Source organism: Protopterus annectens, chromosome 2.part2 (assembly GCF_019279795.1).
Source record: "Protopterus annectens isolate FY-2018-M chromosome 2.part2, PAN1.0, whole genome shotgun sequence".
Taxonomy (NCBI): Eukaryota; Metazoa; Chordata; order Ceratodontiformes; family Protopteridae; genus Protopterus; species Protopterus annectens.
Window position 1 is genome coordinate 881,711,797 of NC_056730.1, and position 24,343 is coordinate 881,736,139.

The following is a 24,343-nucleotide window of genomic DNA, read 5'->3' on the forward strand; positions in this document are numbered from 1 at the left end:
GTCTCCAAAGTCGGTCTTTCCCTGGAATTAGGAACAGTCTGGAGAAAAAAAGCATGTGCCTTCATCTCTTAATTGGTATCAAACCAAGTATTTTTTTCTCCCACTCCCTGCAGCTGAACATCAGTTGCCAACAGCTCCTCTCTTGCATTTGTGGGTTGCACTAGACTTGCCTTGGCCTCCCCGGACTCAAACCACATCCTCCCCCCCTCAGAGACCAGTGAGGAGATACAAGATGCAGACATATCTTCATATTACTGCCTAGGAGTATGCCCTAACCCCTTCCAACATGTGGCAGCCTTACAATCTCCAAAACTGCTGCCTATATGAGGTGCATGCATGAATGCATGTTTTCTCAAATGAGCAGCCTCTTGACCAATCAGTACATCACCTACAGTATGGGGCTCACCTGGCTTTTAATGTTGATCTTGCAGTGAGCCTAGGCAGCCTCTCTCGCCCCAGGATGGGTGAGCCATCATCAGACGCTTGTTGCCATGCTCCATCTGGTCCCTCAAGCAGCCATATTACCAGTTGAATCCAGCTAATCATTGAAGCAGTAAGGGCTTTATCTGTCTGTGCCATGGAATGGATACCAAGCCTGTTTGGTCTGCAGGTGATACATGCCTAACTGCGAGATCTGGTCCTTCTATGAGTTGCAGCTTGTATCCATTTCACAATCCTGTTTCATGATCCTTAGTAGCCTTTTGTCTTGTAAGACGGTCTTCCACTGACTGACAAAGAGGCTTAACCAGTCTATCTTTACTGTGTAGCAGGTAGTGGGTTAGGGGCTTTTAAAATTCTGGATTGGGATACGTATTTCTAAGATTAGGAGGGACAAGAATGAGACAGTCATAGCTGCTCCCTATCTGGCCATCAGGATCATTCAGAATTTCCCTTCTGGTCATCTTCACAACTTTTCTTACAACTTTCTTACCTTTTGGGTATATACCTCTTTTCTCCAGCCTTTGATAGAAAGGCCTGCTTTTGGTGGGGCAATTTCTATGTAATTTGGTGTAGGTGGAGAAAAAAAAACTTTTGGACAAACTAAATAGTCTTCCTCTTTTTGGTACTTTTTCTTAAACAGCTCTTCTGCAGAAATTCCAAAAAGAAGCACATTGTCTAATGTGGCATTAATGAATTCTGCTTTCATATAGTCTGAAGAAGCAGGGTCATCAGCAAAGCATGTCTCACTAACACTGACCCTGTAGCTGTTGCCATGCTGATACATATGAATTCATGATGACTTGCTAAAGCCAATTTTAGCAAACTTAAAATAATTGAGGAATGTTCACCAAAATTGCTTTCATTGAACATTTGAGGAACCATTTTCTTTTTCAGGGGGGATTTTCTGCACTCCACATGTGAAGGGACCTCTCACACACAGCCCTTCAGCTTATACCAACTCCAAGATCACACAACAGTGGGGAAAGAGGAAAACTCCACAGCTGATGAAAATAGTTTTGGCAAATGTACTTTGTTCCCTTTACATTCACTAACATTGCCCTTGTCAATCAACAGGAACCGGGTCTATATTAAAATCGCGAAAGCTTACTTTCGCAAATACAAAGTAATCGACACAACTGTCGAAATCCAAAAACAGCGAAGGACTAAAAAAGTGAAAATGACAACGCTGAACGTATTACCGGAAGCAACAGCGCCATACAGGTAAGGTAAACCTAATGGAACAAACCTAAGGCAAAACACCTTTTAAAACCTTTTTGCATAGGGCAAGCCCCCCTGCACCCTCCCCCACACACCACCTACTTAAATACACCAACTCCAAGACTGCACTAAAGTGGGTAAAAGGATTTATTTCCTCATCCCCATGATCACCCTGCTAGCCAAAAAAAGCACGTTCGACATTCCGAATTCACTTTTTTCGCTCTTTGCTGTTTTAGGACTCGACATTTATGTGCCGATTACTTTGTATTCCTGAAAGTGAGCTTTCACGACTCTAATATAGACCCCAGGAACCTGATACATCCAAAGTATCATGGCCACATTTTATGAAATGTTTGCCCATCTGGGAATTCAGGTTGCATAGCACTTTGTCTTTTAAATCCTTCCTTTGTATTCTCTCTGCTTTGTCCTTGAGCTTGGAAAATAAAGTTTATATGAACTTCAGCTTGTCTGTCTCACTGTTTGAGATCCTGAAGACTACAGAAATAGAGATGTGTGCCTTTTCTCCATTCTGTCATGAATCCAACTCTCCCTGTTATGGGGGATTATGTACCTTGCTAGAGCCATAACAGCTCTCCTGCTGACATCCATGGAAACTATAGATGGATCCGCAATAACATTCTTATTTAAGCATTTGAAGAAATGTTCCATCCTGTAAAACTGTCAGGCCTCCTAGTGGCACGGCCTTGTGAATCTAGCTCCATTGACAAATGCATCAGCCAAGGCTTCAATTACTGGAAGAATGGCAAGAGGCTGTAGTAGGTCTAGGATCTTTCTGTATCTTAATCTACGGCATGTTGAATTCCTTGGTCCCCCCCATTTAAACTGGTCTGTTATTATGCAAAGGATACCTCCAAATGAGACATGAAAACCTAGGGAGAGGATACCTGGTTCAGACAGGTGAAACAGAGGAGTCTGAATCTTCAGTAATGGAAAAATCCTTTCTTTTTTAAGAGGAGAAGCCTGTGACATCGATTCCTTTTCAGTACATGATGGGGTGGTCTTCAAAGAAAGATAAAATCCCTAGTGCAGCTTTACTAAGTCCTGGGAGTCAGCCTGGTATGGAGTTTGGGAAGAGTGTCTTCCCAGCAGGTGCTGAGGCAAAATGGCAGACATCTGTTTATGCTTACTTGATCTGGCCTCAGGTTTAGAGACTAAGACCACCTTGGTGGCCTTTGAAGGCAGGTGGGCACCCGAGACCCAAGTCTGAAAACCAGCAAGCTGTTTACAAATAAGTACCAAGTGGATGCCACCTTGTCCATCGGTTATAAAAATATCAGTGTCCGAACAAGATTCCCATGTGAAACATCACAACTGACCAACATCTGAAGGGATTTGGCTTGACAGGATGTGCCAGCAATCAAGTGATCTATAGCCTCAAAAGGGACTATGCCAGTGGCCTCAGTAGATGCAGACACTGGAGTCAGAGACTACAAAACAGCCTCACCAAACATGGAACTCAGAGTAACCTTCACACTTGAGTGAGATGTCATATGCTTCCCACAATTCCTTCTCTTTTGGGCATGCCTCTAAACTTTCTTTTTCTTTCTTTCTAGAAAGGACATCAGAGGAGAAATTAGCTAACACCATAGGTGTCTCAGGCCAAAAGCAAAACTTCTTCAGACAGAAACATTCCAGGAAAGATTTTGTGCTCCATTTCATTGCCTTTAAGATGAACCATGCATAGTTGCTCTAAGAAAAAAAAAATTTAACATGAAAATATTTGCTAAAAATCTGCTGCCCAAAGTAAACAGAATTATTAACCTTTTCAGAATCTGGAATCTGATATCTAGCAAAGCCTAGCACCCAAAAGCTGCACTAGGGATGCAACAAAAGTTGAGCAATGAAAGAGGATATAATAATTTCAGAAATTTCAAAAGTTTTAAGATAAAGTGTTTTGGGTTACAGCCTTCTATAAACACTGTGCCCCCCCAAAACAAATCTGGATGATAGACTCTGTCACCAAACCAGTAATCAAGGTTCAAATAAATTCTTGGAACAGCTCATGTCAAGTGGAAATGTGTTCCACAAGATATGTATCCTAACTGTCATGAAGTTTTATCTTATGCAAGTTCTACATTTTTAATGCATAATTTAGAATAATAGTAATGTCTGCTCCAGACAGGTGAGCTTTAAAGTAACTGGTTATTCCTTATTGGCTGCTGCACAATCAGGAAGTGCTAAGCAAAAACAAAAGGATGTTCCCAGTGTCTTAAAAATGATGGAGACAGCATCCAAAGGAAAAAAAAAAACGTAAACTAGTGTTGCTTTCCCGATCTTAAAAGAAGGGGAGGTAACACACAAAATAAAAACTTGCAACTCACACCAAAGACAGTTTAGTAATGTCCATTCAAGACAGGTGTACTTTAAAGTAACTTGTCCCTTAACTGCTACTGGACAATCAAGAAGTAATAAGCTAAATAAAAAAATGTTCCCAGCATCTTAAAAAAGACAGGGGAGAGAATCCAAAGGTGGAAAAAGAAAACAAAGTATAATAGTGGGGTCTATATTAGATCATCGAAACGGCAAAATTTTGAATGATCTAATATCAAACCCAATATTGTGAACTCTGAAAACAGCGAAGCTGCACAAAACCGAATTCTTTCCTAGGGAAAGAATTCCGCTGGCTGCTGTTGTGGCTTTGCTGTTTTCAGCAATGCGGTGGAAAGTTATGGGCTGGGTTAAGGTAAGTGCGTGATTGTGCGGACGTTTGGGTTAGGGCACGGGTTGGGTGAGTTAGGGTTAGGGCGCGGGTGAGGTAAATGTGCGACTGTGACAGAATTTGGGGTTAGGGGCAGGTTAAGTGAGTTAGGGTTAGGGCATGGGTGAGGTGAGTGTGCGATAGTGACAATTTGGGGTTACGGGTGGGTTAAGTGAGTTAGGGTTAGGGCGCAGGTGAGGTGAGTGTGCAATACTGACGGACCTTAGGGTTAGGGTCTGGGTTAAGGTAAGTGGATAGATAGTAGTGTATGTGCAGTGTAGTGTAGGGTTAGATGTAACTTTTATATATATGTGTGTGTATTGCTGCTTTTTAGTGTGCTTGTGGTGTGTGTTTCTCGGAACAGCAAATTTTTTTCCCTGGGAAAAAAATTTGCTGTTTTGAGGTTTCTATATTGTTAGGTTTCAGGTTTTGCAGTTCGACGTTACGGCATTCGGTAATGAGCCGTTTCGATGATCTGAAAAAGACCCTAACAGTGTGCCCCCCTGGATCCTTAAAATGAAGGGAGGTAAAACACAAAATAAAAACTTGTAAATCAAACTAAAGGCAGTTTAGTTTTTCCCCAGTGGGGTACTTGTCTGATAAATCTGGAAGTCAGGCTGACCTGATAATGCTTTGGAACTGCACTTCAATCTTTTTTTTTAACACTTTTATTGAATTATCATTTGAAACACGCGCAAGCTTACATTTACAGAGTAAACAAACCATATTAAAAGTTCACATTCACAAAAATTATAAATCGCATATATTCTTTGACACAATATAATCATGGGTCTATATTAGAACATTGAATATTTAACAGTTCAAATCACTAAAGGTCGACCTTTAGTGATCGAACTGTTAAAACATCGAATGTTCAGAAAAAAAAAATAAAAACAACAAAAAAAAATAAATGGTGTAGGAAGGGGGGCAAGCCCCCCCTGCACCCCCCCCGCTACTTAAATATACCAACTCCAAGACTGCACTACATTGATGTAAATGGAAATCTCCCCTTACAGAGATTTCATTTTACTTGTTTGATGTTCTGGAGTTTCGCTATTCTCGTGTCGACAATGTCAGATTCCACATTGTCGGCTTTCGAGAAGTTAATATAGACCCTATAATCAATCCAACATTACATAAATTGTTCAATTCTGGCCTTCTGTTAAACCTCATTCCTCATGTAAAATATTTTTATGTATGTGTTGTTCCCACAATTTCCATTTTTTTCCTGTAATTTGCTCCTAGCCTTTTCTAAAGATCCTGCTTCCTGTTCTTTTATCTCTGTTACAATATTCACTACTTCAAGTATAGTTGGTTCAGACTTTGATTTCCATTTTCTAGTAATTGCTTTTTAGGCAGCCACCACAATTAACTTAACAAGGGCTTACTATATCTAGGCTACTGAGATCCTGCATCCCAGTTTAAAAAAATTACTTCCTTAGTTACAATCATTTGTTTGCCCAGTATTCCTGACAGAGTACTCTGCAGGGAATTTTTAAAGTCTGCCTACTCATTACACTCACAAAATATGTTTCCAGGTACCCTTTTCTTCCCTATCATACCTCCAACATTTGCCATCTACCCGAGGAAAATTTGTTTGGAGTCAGCTTGGATATAAATGTAACTATGCAAACATTTCCAAGCAAATATCCTAAATTTTCTAGACTGATGAATATTTGGGAGCCATACATATGTCTTTCCATTGTTGTTTGGTGAACTGCTTATCTGATACCGCTTCCCGATTTTTTCTGATCTTCTCTGTCTGAATCCTACAGTTTTTGTGCAATATTTTATACACCTTACTAATTATCTCTTTTTAACACTACTTCTGGTCTAGATTCAACTACAAACTCAACCAGTGCAGGTCTTTCCCTTTGGATTTCCCCTATCCCTTTTTGTTTGCCTGTACTCTGATATCAGCCCTTGATAGGGAAGGCAATTCACTAGCCTGCAATCCAAATGGCTTCTTGATTTCCTCCCATTCTTTTACCTTTTCCTCTCTAATTATTTGTTCCCAATACCTTGGTTCTTTTGCCAGCTTCCTCCAGTAAATTCCAGTCCCCTCTTTTCTATTATCTGTAGCCTTAACCGCAGCCACTGCTATCAGCAGAATCTCCTTTCTCTCTTCTTGTGTTGGCTTTGTTTTAAGTATACTGGAAATGCACTTCAAACTTGACAAAAACAGCTAAGAAAGATCTAAAGATGGCACGTGCAAATGTTCATTTTATATCACTGACATACTAATGTCCAAGGAGAAACTGTCGATCCAGCCTGAAGAGGGAAGGGTGCTAAGCCTTGAAATTGGTTAGTTGCTGGGTCTTCAGAAGTTAGTCCCAAGTATTATTACTGTAACAGTAAATGTACAATGAACATTTGTTCTTTATTCATTTCTGAAATAGATTTAATATTATAATGCACCTGCACCACAATAAGTGCAGAAATGTCTTTTCCTGTTTGACTATGCACCTCTTCATAAATTTCAGTATGACTTTTTAGAATAAATTGTGCTTCAGTTTACATTTATACCCAATAGCTTTCGTAACAACAGTTTCTAGAAAATATGGATGAAGGTACCACTACACATTAAAACATCTTTTTGACATCAAAACTGGCGGGACATACTAGTAAGTAGGGGAAAAAAAACATTCCATTACTGCTGCTGACAAGGCAGCAAACATGCAAATGTTACAGCAAGATACTGCACAGACCCATTTTTCTTCTTTGCTACAGATATACACAGTGGTATTTTCAAAAAGAAAAACAACATTGCAATGTATACTGGTATACTTACCAGAAATACTTCCCCACTTGGTTCTTCTTCTTGTAAACAGCAACTCCAACTGGAGTTAAACCAATGAAAAACTCAGATTTGTTTTCTCCCTAAAACAGTACAAATAACACAGGCTTACAAAATACAGACACACATTCTAGGAGCAGACAGAAAGTGCTACATCATAAAATCTACCCATTATTCATACAATGTGCATTTATTGAATGCCCATTGACGTTCTTCTCAAATGTTACTGTTCCTTGAATTTATGAATGTCTACACCACCTAAATTTCTGTTGTCCTACAAGGAAAATTCGTTCAGTAATCCAACATCATTTTGGTGCCACACATGAAAAATGGCAAGGAGTTAGTGACCTTACCCAGGAAACAAAATGCAAATTAGCAAATACATTCTAGATAGGTCTGTAAACTGCTGCTATTTCCATCCCAATAAGGCCTCACAGCATGCTGCTTATCCTTGAAAAAAATTATGAAAAGTAGCCCAACTATACAACTGATGTCTGGACTTTAAACAGTTTTACATTGCAAACCAGCTAAATTAAATCAAGTACACAACTGAAGTCTGTATTTCACAGATAGTTTTACACTGCAAACCAGCTCTCAGAAAAGAAAAAAAAGCAGCAACTATTGAACCAGATTGCACACTTACAATTTGCTATAGAAAGTAAGACACACAAAAAGTTGAGTACCCCAACCTTCACTGACTTTTGTAAAGGGGAAGACAGCACAGTTGTGTTAGAACTTACCATAACACTAGATGTCCTTCTGATCACTGCTGTAGTATTCCTAATCAATGGGTTATCACAGCTGAAGTTCAGCCTGGGTACCAAAGATTCACCTTCCTTGGACAATATGGCCCACATGTGACCTTAGCTCATAAGCAAAGGGGTATAAAGGCAGACATATAAGAAGTAATAACTCAGACTGATGACACCTGAAAGAGAGTCTGATCAACTAGAACAGGAGAAGTAATAAGGAAGTCCCCTCATTTCTAGGATGCTATCCACAAGATAGAGACAGAGGCAGAAGAGATAGAGAAAGGCAGTAGAAAATGAATGTACAGAGGAAAGAGGAAGGGAAAGAATACTGTAACAGTGATTTGAAGGACATAAGTTCTTACACAAATGTACTATGTCCTGACTGAAATTACTGTTGCAGTATTCCTAATCAATGGGTGATTCTTATAGCTGAATGGGACATGGGGGGGGGGTAGGTTAGTAAACAGCAGAACTGTCCAAGAGGCCTGAAAGGATTGACCTAGTAAAGGCAGGTCTGGACCTTGAAAAGGCATCGATCCTGTAGAGTTTATGCACAGAAGACCAGGTGGCAGCTTCCAGTATGGCCCCGGCTTCCATCCCCTTTGTATAAAGCCCCACAAGAATGCTACTTCCCTGGTAGAATGAGCTTAACAGTATGTGGGCAAGGACTTGCCATATAGAGAATAACAAAAACAGATGGCCTTAGAGATCTAGCTTACAATTGTTTGTTTAGATACTGGTTGGCCCAGTTTTGAGTTCATGAAGGAGACAAACAGTTGTTCAGATTTCCAAATGGGTTTAATTTTGTCCAAACACAGTCTTAACTATCTGTGAATATCCTGAGAGTGTAGAAGCCTTTCTCCCAGTTCTGTGGGTTGGAAAAGAAAGTAGGGAGATTCATGACCTAGTTGACTGACAGCTTATTCACTACTTTAGGCATGAATGAAAAGTTAGCCCTCGGGGTCACCCTGTCTTTGTGAAAAATAAGAAAGGGTGGATAGGCCATGACAGCCTGAAGCTCTGAAACCATCCAAGCTGCAGTGAGAGTCAGAAGCAGAACAGTTTTCCAGGTGCAGAATTTGAGAGAGGTGAAGCAAGCTTTTCCAGCACAAAGTTAAGGTCTCAAGGAGGGGTTATGGGCTTCCTTGGTGGTCTAAGATGCAGCACCCCTTTAAGAAATAACTTAACCTCAGGACTGGACATAAGTGGATGACAGGAGAGCTCAGATGGAAGAGTAGGCCAGACCTGTATGCATGAGCTCAAACATATATTTCAGTATGGAAGATACCTTTTATTTGTTAAGGTCGTGTTCCTCTCTGTGGCACCAAAAGGAAAATCTATTCCATTTGGCTATGTAGGATTTTTGAGTGGTGGGCCTCCTGGCTTCTCAGAGAACCTTAATTACGTCCTCAGAAAAATGATGCCTATAGGTTTGATGTAGGTGTGACCCTTTGTACAGTGTGATGAGATCTGCTTGTACTGGCAATTTGTAGTAGCTCCTCCTGGTTAAGACGAAAAAGAAAAGGGAATCAATGCTGCCTTTGTTAAAAGGGGAACTTTAAGAAGAACCATTGGAAACAGAGATAGTGGAGGGGAAGGTGTAGAGGAATCTCCCTGTTCACTGAAAGGTGAAAACATCTGTTCTCCAGCTTCAGGGGCAAGGGCCCCTGGTGCAAAATTGGGGGAGTTGTTCTTTCGTCTCTGATGCAAACAGGTCTATCTGAGGTGTTCCCCAGTGGTGAAGGATGTCCATGAAAACCTGTCTTTTGACAGTCCATTTCTGAGGATCCTCCACAGTCCTGCAAAACACATCTAACAATAACTGTACTGACAGTAATATGGTAGCAAGGAACCAATTCCCAACCAGTTTCTTTTCTCTGGGACATCACTGCAGGTAGCTTTGCAGGTTAGTTCTGTCTTAAAGTACTGAAGCCTGATTTTTATGTTTTGGATGAAAGGAAAAAATAATGCTGTTTAAGAAAAATGTGTAGCAGTGTACCAGATTACACATCACATCAGTCGACTCCTCACTCACTGGTTGATGGAGACAGTGTAGTGAACTTATTTATCTGACATTTGTTGACTGGGACAGTCTGACTGAGCTATTGCCCCTTTTCAAAGGAATCCCGAGGAGAAAGGCTCCAGAATTATACATAAAATTGAAAAACACTAAAACTGAATTGTCTGGATCCTTTTAAATTCATGCTGTTTTGTGGATACTAGATAATGAAGATTTCTGTTTTGTGTGATTTATTTACAGTCTGTTGACAAGGCAAAATTCTTCTTGTCCAGAATGACTCACTTCAGAACTGCCTAGGTGTACTATTTACACAATGACACACTCATAACTGTAAATACAGTAATGTTTAACATGTCGCCTCACCCTACAGAATGTGCAACGGTTTTATCTCTGATTTTGCAACTTGTACAAGTATTCTTCATTGGACTTTTTTGGGGGCCATTCTCACTTTTTAGTTTATTGCATTTATTGGTGAAGTGTTGACAGTTCTTTTTGTTTAATATGCTCTTGTTTACACTCTGCTGAAGTCAGTGGATGACCTCTGAATGACCACAGAATTTTACAAACAATGAACAGTCTGGGAAAGCAGTGCATTCTGTTATGAAATGGCTCTCTGTGTTTTCAAGCATAAATAAGAAAATTACACTCTGATTAGTTACTAATATATTGGTGCGTAAACCCTCCATGAAGGAAGGAGAAACAAACATGCTGGAGCATTAAGTAATAACAACAAAATCACTGCAAATGTTTTTTCCAACACAGCCAGTGACCATTGCCTGACAATTCTTTCAATAAGCAATTTTTCTCTAACCAGAGATTACCCAGGATGCGGCTGCAGTTAATCTGGCAGGTTTCTATAACAAATCCATCTCGACAGCCATACATCCCAAAGCTAACAATAACCCCTCATATGCCTTCAAAGATTACAGTTTCATGTAGTAACAGTTTTTTTTTTTTTTAAATTTCCCCAAGTCCCAGTTCCATCAGACCCACAAAATTACAATCCCGCTATAAAGAAGGAATCGCAGATAGCACTATTTGAAAGATGACAGGTAATTTACCACTGGTCATCTTCACACGTCTCTCAAAAAATAATTTAAAAAAATTAATAATAAAATAGCTGTCCAATGCATATGCAATCCTAGGGTTTCCTAGCAGATTTCTGCTCAGCTGACAGAGATGTCACACCAAAAGCAAGGAGGAGCTGCGCTGGTTTAGTAGTATAATTTGGTTTACGTTACCGAACTCTTAGTTCAACTCTTGTTATTTATCTGTCATGTAGCAGTCACAAAATAAGTTATAACAGAAGTCCAGACATAAGTTGGACTTGGACCTCAAGCTCAGAAATACAGAAAAGGTGTTGAATTAAGAAATCGTTATTTTTCTATGTAAAAAAGCTGCATATTTATTTTAACTGTCTTCTGAAGAATACATTCTCAGTCCACCTGCAAGTATTCCTAAATGGGGGGGATGTGGGGATCTCTGTTTAAATACATATGGACTTGGGAAGAACATGCACACTCCACACAAAATGCATTACTTCTAAATTAGGGAGCCAAACGCTGTGAAGCAGGAACATGCTAAGTTATGTTCAAACACAGCATTACATAAAGACACATCAATGTGTCATTATATTAAATTATTGTGAGTGCTTGCAAAGACTTCAGTAAAAATCGTGCTGAGAATATTTTTTTTTATAGTTTATGCCACTTTGGAACTGGTGAAATTAAGAGGTTTAAAACGGATCTTAACTAGCCCAATTAAAAATATGATTTTCTTATGCATATTTTACTGCTTTGACACAGGGGTACAGCTTGCAGTTTCTAGCATTTATCAGGACAGCATCGGTGGTGGTGCTGTGGTAGCATTGTCGCCTCACAGTAAGACGTTGTCCTGTTCGATTCTCAGCTAAAGCGTCTTCTGTGTGGAGACATGCGTGAATGGGCGTACCTTCCTTGAAGGTAGTGCGTCAGGGCTGGCAACTCGGTACATAAAAATCTACTGCCAATCATTAGCGGACCGGAGTTCCATTGTGGCGACCCCTAACCGGGAAAAGCCGAAAGATACAACAACAACAACATTGTTGCTTGACAAAAGTATTTGGACAGCTAGCTTCAAGACATGAGGTTCAGTCCTTGACCTCCGTTCATTGGCTTTATAGAATCTGAATTTTTTCCCCATGTCTGCTTGAGTTTTATAGCCATTATTAACTCCCCAAGTGATGCTGACATCCTACAGAAAGGCCTCAATGAGACTGACTGGTGTCAGAACCATGGCCTTAAGCTCAATGCCAAAAAGTATGTTGCCATCCCCTTTGGGAAAAACCCAGTTCCCATGAACTACCACATTGATGGTAGTCCACTGAACACAGAAGGCGTTATAACAGATCTGGGAACACAGGTTGACAGCAACCTCTCTTTTGACCACCACACTGCCACTGTGGTCAGAAAGTCCTTCTATGTGGCACATCTCATTACTAAGGGTTTTGCATCCAGGAAGAAAGAGGTCATTGTCTCCCTCTATTCTTCCCTCATTAGGCCAGTCATTGAGTACAGTGCTCCATTTGGCATGTACCTCACTAGACACCTGCAACAATTGGAGAGGACGCAAAAGTACCTCACAAAGAGGATCCTAGGCCTTAAACACTTGTCCTATATGAAGAGACTCAAAAAAACTCCAACTATTCTCTGTCTCATATTGCCTACTTAGAGACGATCTCTGCTTGACTTACAAAGTCATGTCTGATCCAGCTCTGTTAGAAATGCTACATCTAAAGAACTCCCAATCCCTCCGCACCACTCGCTCCAGAGACCTCAACCTCATTACCACAATCAACAGAATGTGCTGGAGGGACAGGTTCATAACCCAGAGACTGCCCATGCTATGGAACAGACTTCCCATACATGTCAAACAGAGCACTTCACTAGCCCTCTTCAAGAGAAATCTTGATGAGTGGATGGGAAATAGAAAATTCACCCCAGGGATGACTTCAGTGACTCTACTAGATAGAGGCACTGGAAACTAAGGTCGGGTGGCATGATGCCAGGGTAATTCTATGGGCTAGGCTTGTAAAAACTCCAGGGCCATTAGCCTAGTGCACACCTATGAACCTATAATATAGTTTCTATCTTCTTTTCAATATATGCTGGCTAATTGGCTATGCTAAATTGTTAGTGTACGTTTTGTATTTATCCTTTCCCTTGTGTGTCACTATTCTGGGTCTTTTGACTAAGATCAGGTGTAGGATGGTTGACAGGGTTCACAGACCATCCCCCTTAGCTAGTTTACTAATTTAAATGCATAATAAAATAATAATATGTTATTAGCTTGATGTGATGCCTTTCTAGTGGTCTTGCTTTTGTCTGATCATTTATAGGGATAACAATGACACACCAAAACTGGACTAGACTGGTCTATCCTTTTAAAACTGCATCCACTAATTTTAGTGCTACTGATAATGCAATTAGCATATCTTTTAAGTTGAGTTTTTATTTCAATGGTCTGCTATTTTCCATTTTTTTCTTAAAAACTTGCGTACTGGGAGTACTGAAGTGCAAGTCTATACAGCATGGAAGGGTAAGGTTATAGAGAAACGAAGGATAAGTAAAAAAGAAGATGAGCCATTATTACTTTTACAGTTTTGTTGTTTTAAAGTTAATCACTTGCTGTATGTTAATATAAATAAATTGCTCTGGTTATATTTTATTTAATATTAGTATAGCAGTTAATTTTATTTTTATAAAAGAAAATTTAATTTTAGTTTTATACATATTCAAAGTTTTAAAGTTTATTAATATAAATAAAACGGTATTGTTCTGGTTATATTTTGTGTTTAATATTTTGTCTGTTCTTCAATTTCTGTTTGTTGGTATCCCACAATTCCATCAAAGTGGGTGGGGTTATAATTATGTATGGAAATTTTATGTTAATCAGAGTACAGATATTTGGCTAGCTGTACCTATTTTTCATAAGCCTTTGTCCAGATTTTTGATGTTTCCAGGTTGAGAGGTATGGATGTATTTGGCTAACAGTGCCATCCTTTTCTCGGTACCAATCGGCACAGCTGGTAAGATCTAGTTCTTCCTTGCTTGTTTATGTACCACATGACTGTGGTGTTGTCTGTGAACACTTGAAGAGGGCATGGTCTTAAGATATAGGAAAAAAACTTGAACTTCAATGGTGGCCTTCATCTTCTTGATGCTGATGTGCTCCTTTAGTTTTGGCTGCAATCTACCCTATACTCAGTGTGTCCCTGTACAGGCCCCCATCCAATGCATCTGTGTACATTTCCTGAACTGGGATGGGGGTGAAGGGAAGTCCTGTGTTGAGTTTCACCTGGTCCTTTCACCATGAGAATTCTCTCATGAGACAGGGTATTACTGTGTTTAGGGATGAGCTGGGACCATTTTGGAGTACAGCGTTAGACTGGTGTGTTAGTAAAGTCGTTTTATTCAACTTCGTTGTTTCAAGTCTTGGACCCTTATCTGGCTTCTCTAGAGCGGAACTTGGTTGGTTACCAATCCAGCAGTTGTAATAGTTTTAGTTCAGGGCTGATTCTGTCTGATGCAAGCAGTACACAGCCAATACATGGGGAGGTAAAGGTTGTGAAAGTTGCCAGGCATCAATGGCAATGTCATTATATGCATATTTGTGCACAGGAGGAAGGTTTTAGGCCCTTAGGTGGTGAGTGAGTGTGGTATGCGTTGCCTATTAGCCAATGCAAGGGCATACGAAGCATGCCTATATCTGCCTACACCCGCAGCAGCTGCCGGTTCCCCCTCTGACTCCACTCCTGTGTGTGGATATGGTGACCTTGCCATTGATGGTGGAGTGTGTGCTCCTTCTGCTTGCTGATCCTGTTGAAGCTGCTTTCTCAGGATGATGATGATGTGTAGCATGACACATACTGTGAATATTTCAGTACATGACCATGGATTGTACTGCAGGACTCCCCCCAGATGTATCTAAGCACTGGAACCACGACTTCAGCAGCCCAAATACATGCTCTATGATACTTCTGGTATGAGCGTGTGCCTCATTATGGCATTCTTCAGCAGGTATGTGTGCATTTCTGATGGGTGTCATCAGTCACAGTTCCAATGCATAACCTGCATCCCCCAGTAAATGACCCTGTGCTATATCCCCCCAAGTGAACATCTGATACAGTTGGGAGGTGTGCCAGATATGTGAGTCATGGTAACTGCCTGAATTGTCAGCACACACATTCAAGATGATTCCCTTGGCATTATACATGACTTGGCAGTTAATAGAGTGGAAACCCTTTCTGTCTATGTAGAGCCTTCTCTGTTCCCTGGGCAGTGCCTTAATTTCTACATGTGTGCAATCTATGGCACCCAGTACTTCAGGATAGTGTGCTACAGGGTAGAACTCCTGCATATTTCTGGCCCTATCCTCAGGAGTACAGGGAAAATATATGTGGTCACTAGCATGTTGGAGCATAGTATTCAAGAACTGATGGAGGATACTGGATGCTGATGCTTGTGACACCCCCAGCATGTCCCCTGTAGGTCTCTGAAAGGTACCTGTAGCTAAAATTCTAAGTGCTACACATACCTTTGTCTCTACTGGGATGAGTTCCCCTTGGTTTGCCTTGACTCTGATTTGAGGATGACAGAGGTTGCAGAGTTCCTGTAGTGTGTCTCTATCTACCTTGTAGTGCTCTACAATTTCCACATCATGTAGATTGTGATAATTTACCTGGGATTTGAAAACTCTTTTCCTTCTTGGCTTTGGTCTATTAACAGCAGCAGCAGCACAGACTTTAGCCTGTTGCAGATACACAGGAATTAAAGCAACAGCAGCCCTTAACATTGTTTCTGTGTAGACTCTTTTCTGTGGCTGTTTTCCAATAGGTTTTGGAATTTGCAGGGAAAACTAGCACTGAATTTAAACAGTTGTTTTACAGCTTGTTGAATAGCTCCTCCATCTTGGATTAGTTAATTAGCACAAAATTCAGCTGTTTATGCTGTAATTTTCATTCCACGGTGTCTGCCTTGTTTGCAAGGCTGTGCATGGCTCTACAAACCATGTATAGCCACTTAGTGAATCCAAAAAAGTGAGGTGCAGTGGAAACAGACTGTGTAGGCTTTATTGAATCTGGCCATATGTCTAATATTAATGTATTAAATATATACATATATTCTAACAATTAATTAATGATTTAGTATACAAAATATGTTAACAATAAATATAAAAATAAACTAGTAAAGATTAATAAGTATTTTGCTATAACTCAAACCATGTGACTGAAGTGTATCACACTTGAAAATACATCTTGCTTCAATCTTGTACAAAAGGTGATGAACATGTACACACATACTTTTAGTTACTTAGAACCTCTGTTTCTAACATCCCATAATGTATAAATTCCATGAACCCAAGATTCATTATCCTTTCTTAAAAATATATACACAACAAAGATGGTTCATATCCCTTCACTATCACTCTGCCTTTCATTTCCTCAACAGTTTCTTCAGTCAAGAGAGGATCTGTATACAGTCTCTTTATTCTTAAAAATTTCCTTTATGTCGATAATCGTACTAAATGTCAGATATCTGGGCTATTTGTATGCAGAAACATATTCACCAATGTTTGTTTCCTAATCAATGCAGAGACTAATGTAATTTATCTAACCTGTAACTGAATATTTAAGAATGCTGTTTTTATTTGCTAACTTGATGGTCACAGAAAGATGCTATGCATTATGTTGTAACTTCTGTCCAAATCTTCCAAACCCTTACTACCTTTAATTACAGATACTATATAATCTATGTACCTCTAGTGGTGGATTATAATTGGTAAGAAATGGATAGCTGACCAGAGTTAACAGCTTCAGGTGGCCTATGGCTAGTCAACAAAACAATATAATGTTAAATCATTCCATTCACACCTATGACATGACCGGCAGAATAAAAATTCTCTCTCGCTTTTTTATACAGACTGATATAATACATTACAGGACGTAGCATGTAAGTAAACAGCACTATGTGGGAATGAGTGGACTGCTTTTGCTGGCTTATCACTTGCTATACAGAATGGCAGAATGGAGCAAAAGTATTTTGTGTGTGTGTTTCAGATGACAATGTTAACTACTCAATAATATCAGTCTTTAGAGACAAAATTATTTTGCCATCAAGGAGCAATGTCTGGCTATGTCACTTTCTCAGAGTCACACAGTAGGTAATTGGAGTTAAACTGGAATTAAAGGGCAAATGGCGGTAGAGTGAATCAAACCCTGTGTCTTAGAGCCTTAATCTTCTATACTAAATGCCAGATACTCACACACTTCATTTCCTGCTAAATTACTAAAGGTTAACAGTCACTGTGGTTTACAGTCAGTCCTAACCGTCAATAATGCCAGACATTAAAATAAAATTTTGTAAGATATTAATGTACTGCTTCCTGTAGTCAAAAGGACAGGGTTTAAACCTCTTTCACCTACATTTGCCTACTATGTGACTTTGAGCAAGCTGTAACTGATAATCACATCTGTGTTTGCCTGTATAAATACTTAGTTCCTGCATCACACTATTCCACCTGTAACTTATGAATTACATAGTGGGTTAATGCTATTGTTTACTGTTTCAAGGATGTAGGGTATGAATCATTCCCCTTTCTTTTTACTTTAATCTTGTAGTTGCTAACTGTGAGCTGCAGTTCCTGTAGTACAGGGTTTGATTCCCATAGCCTTCTTTTGCCTACTGTATAACCTTGAGTAAGTCACCTAATCAAACAGTGCTTTGGGGCAAACAGAAATTTGGGCTAGGCTCCTCAGCTGTATCCTGAACAGCAAACCTAGTAACCACCTACAAACCAGAGTAGTTATGGTGCAAATGAAGTAAACTGACTGTAGTAAATAGGAACACTATCATATGTATCATGTTCTTTGGGTATGGTCCTTGGTATCCATGTTTTGTTGAAAGTGAGTTTACTATTTAATTGTGAATAAATTAGCGTGAAGTCTATGAGTTTAAAGTTACTTTTTTTAACCATGAATACATTTTTACTCAGCATATGTTTTGAATGTTTTAAAGGCACGCAGGTGTGAAATGCATTGTGTTTGGGCTACAACAGTTTGCCTAGTGCTTTGTGCAAATTAATTAAGTTGGAATACTTTACTATGAATACTGTGTTTGTGTGAAATAAATTTGACAATTATTATTGTTATTCATTTTTTACACAGACATCTGAGAAGGATGCAATCAAAAATGTTATAACTGTTAGATTTGGGGGATATCTGTGAATAAAAATTCTGCTGAACTGATTTGCAGGACTAGTATGTACTTGTGCAAAGCAAACTAAGATACTTTACTGTGGAAATTTTAGCACAAACAGATATGTAATGTGCACACAGTCAATAAAGTGGATGATACTGGTGGTTTGTAACAGTTTGACTGGCCTTTTACCATTGAAATGTTCTGAAATTTGTACTTTTGTCATTACTGGTTAACACATTTTCATTACTTACTGGAACCAAGTGTTCAAAACTACAAATGTATAATATTCTAACAAGTGTGCTGTATTAAACAAAAATGTAATTTAAAACAATCAGAAAAGTGAATTCAAAACAACACATACATTTATGCATAGTCCTAAAAATATGTGCAAGGAACCTGCAGTTTGAAAACAGCCTGGGGCCCAAGGTACATTTACTCTGTCACTGAGTACCTCAGATGAAAATCTGTTTTTGAAAATAGCTACCTACATAGAGAAACAGCCCTAAAAAGGCTTGTAAATGAGGGCCTACATTTTTGTTTACTACTGTCCCTAAATCTTCAATTATGATGATCTTCCTGATTTGACCAATTATTTTATAGTCGTACTTTTTTTTTGCCAAATGTCTTGGTGCTACATCTACTGAAATGTATTATTACTGGACCAGCTGCATAATTTTTGGAGACTATCCTGGCAAAATCTGCTCTCTTTTATTGATGTGATTATGTTGCCCAATATGTAGCCATCATCAGCACAACTGGATATCCTCGTACCATTTCTCACTTTTATGACCAAGAAGAATAGACCGGAAATGAAGTGGCCCTTCTACACAGTCCAGTGGTTGCCTCCACCTGGATAATCAATGTGCTAAACACCATAGCAAAGTCAATCAAAGCATATTCTCTGTAAGCCCTTCAGCAGCTAGAAGAATACATATTAAAGAATACAAGAAGACTCAGAAGTAACATCACTCCTTAATAAACTCATCTTGTTCCAGATCTAAGAGAAAAAGGTTTCCTTTGCCATTCTCGATAAACTCCACTATCACTCTCAAAATAATTTTTACAAATAATATTACCCAGGACAAGTAGTCTAACACTGTCTGGGCCTGATGTGACTCCCTTGGTACCATTACACTCCACATGCTGACATTTTTTTAACATCATCGATATGGATTAAGTTCTTTCTTTCCTGGATTCTGTACTGGAAACCATAATTTAAGTTATCTGCTACTGTGAAGCTTAAGTTTTCCTGTGGCAGAAAGTCAGTTGTGCAAGTAGCACTTACTTACAACAGTAGATGTTTGAAGTCTTCAAAGATGCAATAGCCCATTGGCTGCATCCTGCCAAGGATACAGTTTCCAAATTGACACTTTGGCTGCTTACATGCTGGTCCTTTTTTAGAGGGAGCTATATAATCAGCCAGAGTGCCTAAAAATCTTCAGTACTTTTTTGCCCCTCAACCAAAAATAGGGAATTCATATTGAACAAACCAAGACATAAATAAAAAACAATATTATACCCCACAAGAATTGCATACAAGAAAGGGGATGGTGGTTGGGTGCTGCTACTGCAACAGTGAAGAATTTGAACATGTACTGTTACAGGCAAGTGCAATTTACATAAATGCACTATATTTATCATTCCCACTGCAGCAGTAGCCTACGGGTAGACTACCATAGCTTATCTAGCCTCGAAGCAAGAAGGTTAAGGGTCCAGGAGCCCCCTGGAGAATGGTTCTAGCAAAGCTTACTCTACACCTGGAAGAAGAATCCAGTTTGTATTGCTTTGTAAATGAATGAATGGAGGACCAAGTTGCTGCCTCTAGAATGCTTCTATAGTCCACCTCTTTCCAATACGCCATCATAGAAGCTAAGACTCTAGTACAATGTGCCTTAAAACTGCCGGGAATGAACTTTTCCATGGTGAACAAAAAACAATAGCAGAGGGCAACCACTTGGAATTAGGGTGATAAGGTACTGATTAACTTTTTGTGTCACAGAAAAGAAAAGCAAACAATTTGTTAGTTTTCAAAAAGGACTTATTTCTATCAAGATAGTACCTGGGTTGCCCATGCATATCCAGGTTGTGTAGAATCTTTTCAACCCTGTTTTTTTTTGGATCTAGACAGAAAACAGGAAGACTGATACCTTCATTCAATCTGAACACTGAAACAACTCTGGGCATAAATGTGGAAAACCAGATAAGGTTATCTCACCATGATTGCTTGAAACTCAGATACTCTTTTTGCAGACGTCAGAGCAATCACAAGAGCAGTTTTCCAGGTAATGAACCTTAAGTCACTCAAACTGGCAGGTTCAAAGGTTTCTCTAGCACCAAATTGAGATTCCAAGGAGGAGGAATCTGTCTAGAAGGAGGTTTCAGATGTAAAACTCTTTTTAAAAGCTGTTGACAATACACGGAGAAGAAAGAGAGGATTACATGGGGCAAACATGCTGAAATGGCCCCACAAAGTACCTTTACAGTAGCTTATGAGACGACTGGTGTTACAAAATTCCTAATGCGTCCCTGGTTATTGGCTAGCCAACAACTAGAAAATCTCTCCCACTTGCCAATATATGATTTTCTAGTAGCAGACTTTCTTGACTCCTTCAGTACATGCTGCATGTCCTCATGAAAAAAGTGCCAAAAAGGTATCAAAACTGAATCATCCAGGTAGTCAGTTAAAGTTGTTTGATGCAGAGGCTTATCAAACTTCCTTAGTTTTATGTAAGAAGATCCAGTTTTTGAGGAAGCTTGTAGTAATTTCCCATGGCCAGTTCCAAAAGAAGGTAGAATCTACATTGCCTGGGCCAGAAGGAAGTCGTCACAATGATTTTTGGAGTCTCTTTCTGAATCTTTAAAATTACATTGGAAATTATTGGAAAGGGTAGAAATGCATATAAGTATATCCCCAAACATGGGCATAACAGAGCATCTGTTTTCAAAGCCCACTTGCAGGGAGTCTTGGAAGATAGTATGTTTAGTTGCCTGTTTTGAAAGGAGATGGGCATATCTGCTTGAGGTGCTCCTCGCTTCTGCATCACTCCTGAAAGACGTCTTTTTGGAGTCTCCACTCAAAAGGGTCTGCTCAGGATCTGCTTTGCTTGTCTGTCACAATGTTGTGCTCTGATGGTATGCAAGTAGCTTAAAGAAGTAAGGAGTGCTGTACAGCTAAATCCCAAGCTATCACTGCCAGACACCACAGAGGGTATGAACTAGTGCTCCACCTGTTTATGTTCCACATCACCATGGTGTTATCTGTCATGATCTACAGGGGACCTGAGTCCTAGGGATGATGTAGAGATCTTATGACATGAATCACAGCCAATATTTCTTTGATATGCTTTGATCTGTCTGAACTGTCATATAGTCTTGCATTTTTACCCCGATTGGGACTGCTCCCCAAACAAAATCTGAGGAATTGGTCAGCAAACATTGTGTTGGGGTGAGTGGGCAGAAAGGGAGACCCAGACTGTTAGCAATCTGATCCTACCACCAGTGCAGTTCTTACCTGATGAAGTCCAAGACTGGAATTTGAAACTCCAGGGGATGAGATGCTGGGTCCACATTTTTGAGGTACAACTGAATATTTCTCATATGTACCTTACAAAAGGAATCATGAGAATCAAAGAAGCCATAAGGTCTAATATCCTGACAAATTCACTGTCAGTAGCTTAAGACGGGTCAGAAAAGTTCAGAGTGACTTCCAGATAAAGCTCCACCTTCTTTTGAGGAAGGAAAGCATTTTGAGACATTGGCAATCTAGAAACAAAATCCTATGTGACAGAGCAAGGGAGGTATTTACCTGGAATCCTAGATGTTCTAGTAAGGAAGATATATTTGTTAAGGAGTACTAACATCTGGGAGAACACTTTGCACAATCAAGAAAGTTATCTAAACAAGGAAAAAATGTGGATACCTTGTAATCTGCAGTGTGCCACTACTGGGGCTAGATACTTTGTAAACACTCTTGGTGCAGTGGACAGCCAAAAGGATAATGCAGAGAATTGATAATGTGACACAGGCACACAAAATCTTAGAAATCTCTTGAGGTTGCTTACAATTGGAATGTGATGGTAAGCATCTTACAGGTCTAAAATTACCATAAGACTCTGATCTTGCATCAGAACAAACACTGTTTGAAAAGTCAGCATGAAGAACATTGGAATCTTCACAAAAAGAATGAGAGAAGAAAGATCCATAAATGCTCGTCAAGAGTATTCTTTCTTTGCAATTAGAAACATTCTACAATAATAGTAATTTCATATTTGATCAACAGGAACATGGTCTATGACTTCTGCATGTAATGTGTTGGATCACTGGAGGAAACAATTCTGTTTGTAAGCATCCCCCTGAAAGGGGGGAGTCTTTCTATCCACTACCAACTGCAACCTTCCTGAATCACTTTCAAATCCCATTTGTCTGAAACAATCTGTCGCCAAAAGAGAACATTTAGAGTCAATTTATGTGTAAAAGGAAGAGATGCTGGGGCAGAAGGAGCAAGGGAGGTGACCTGATTTCTGACACAGTCATTCTGTAGAGGGTACCTGACCCTTTTTAGAAAAGCTCCTTTCTTTTGAGGATTTTCATGTGTTCCCCCTGACATGTCTTCTTAGATGTCTGACCATTAGCAGGAGATACCACTTTTTTTGTCTTTTATAAGGTAGACGATGATTTGTAAGGAAAGAACCTGGGGACCTGAAAAAAATCATAGAAAATCCCTGCATTAATTTGCTTCTCTCATCCCATTCTTTGGGGACCTGCATAGCACAAATCCAAAAAAAAACTCTCCCTATTTGGAGGAGAATTCAAGATTTCTGACTTCAGATCATCTGATATGTTGATTACATAACCAAACAAATCTTCTTAAGACTACAGCTGATGCAGACGCCTTGAAAACAATATCAGCACAGTCACAAATACTTTTTAAGGCACGTTTGGAAACTCAAGACAAATTAGTAACATTATGATTCAAGTAACAACTACTTTCAGGAGGCTGACCAGCAGAAAATTCTCAAACTATCAGCATATTTCAGCATAAGCTTATGCATACAGTCTTCATAGTCAAGAATTCTAAAGGCTAAATTAGAGGAAAAAAATAATCTTTTACTCAATCTACCCAGCAGCTTACCCTCTTTATGCCCAGGAACTGGGTTAGGGGTAATAAGGAATCTGTATGGATTAGGAGCAGTAGATGAGATAGCTACTGGATCTGCTCTAAGACTACAGAAAATATATTTAGTAGCTTGAGAGGCTATACATTTTGTCTGTCTTTTTGGTACTGATGGTACAGAATCAGGAGTGCTGCAGGCAGCATTACAAGCTTCCTGGAAGGCTGGCAAAAAGGAAGGAGTATGAGCAATATGTGGAGCTTCTTGTTTCAATAAATCATATCTGTCCAACTTACGGGGAAAATTCTCCAGGTCCCAAGTAAATGCATCTTTTAGTCTAAAGATTTTCAGAAAAAGAGAAAGTTTCCATTTGTACAGATTCAAGCTCACTACCTAGAAAGTCACAGTCTTGGGCTATTGGACCCTAAAAGTAACATAACTCTGTCTCTGTCCACATCAGAATCGTCTGGAAAAACATTCTCATCCATTGGGGTGGAGAAATAAGAAACAGGAGGCGGTATCTGACAACCAGTATTGACAGCCTGCAGCAAACTCCTAGCTAAGGTAAGAACATAATTTTTTCATACAGAAACCATCTCTCTGTTATCAAAATGATTAACTTTCTGTCTCTTTTTTTCTAGGAACATCCTTGAAGGAAGACCACACAGGAAAAGGCATATCATCCAGAACGAGGGGTCTCTTTCCCTGTGCAGACAAAGACGTCCCTCTTATAGGGTGTCTACAGCACTTAAAATGAATGGTTCTACCATGCCTAAATTGGATATTGGAACAGCTGAATAGGACATGTCTGACCCAGGTCCATAGTGACCGTCAGGCTCCATCAGAAGGATTCAAGGAAACCAGTAAGTTGCCTGATGAACTAGCAGGGGCCACTGCAGAGTCACCTAACATCAGCTGAGGCTTTGACTGAGCCTGCACTGAAGACAAGGGCTTGTGCTTTAACTGTTTTTCTATTTAGGTATGTTAGAGAAAAGAAAATTATAAGTATCAATGCTGTATCCTGGAAAATACCTTATTGCTGGTAAGC

The 24,343-nt window shown here is 39.5% G+C and overlaps 1 protein-coding gene across 1 annotated transcript in view; it reads right to left on the minus strand.

Annotated features, from left to right (window-relative positions):
- EPB41L4A (erythrocyte membrane protein band 4.1 like 4A) overlaps positions 1-24,343 on the minus strand; it is a 2,214,504-nt gene that overhangs the window by 1,237,199 nt on the left and 952,962 nt on the right. The window contains exon 8 of the mRNA XM_044064468.1: positions 7,170-7,258. Coding sequence (XP_043920403.1) covers positions 7,170-7,258 — 89 coding nt within the window. The remainder of the gene's footprint in view (positions 1-7,169; positions 7,259-24,343) is intronic.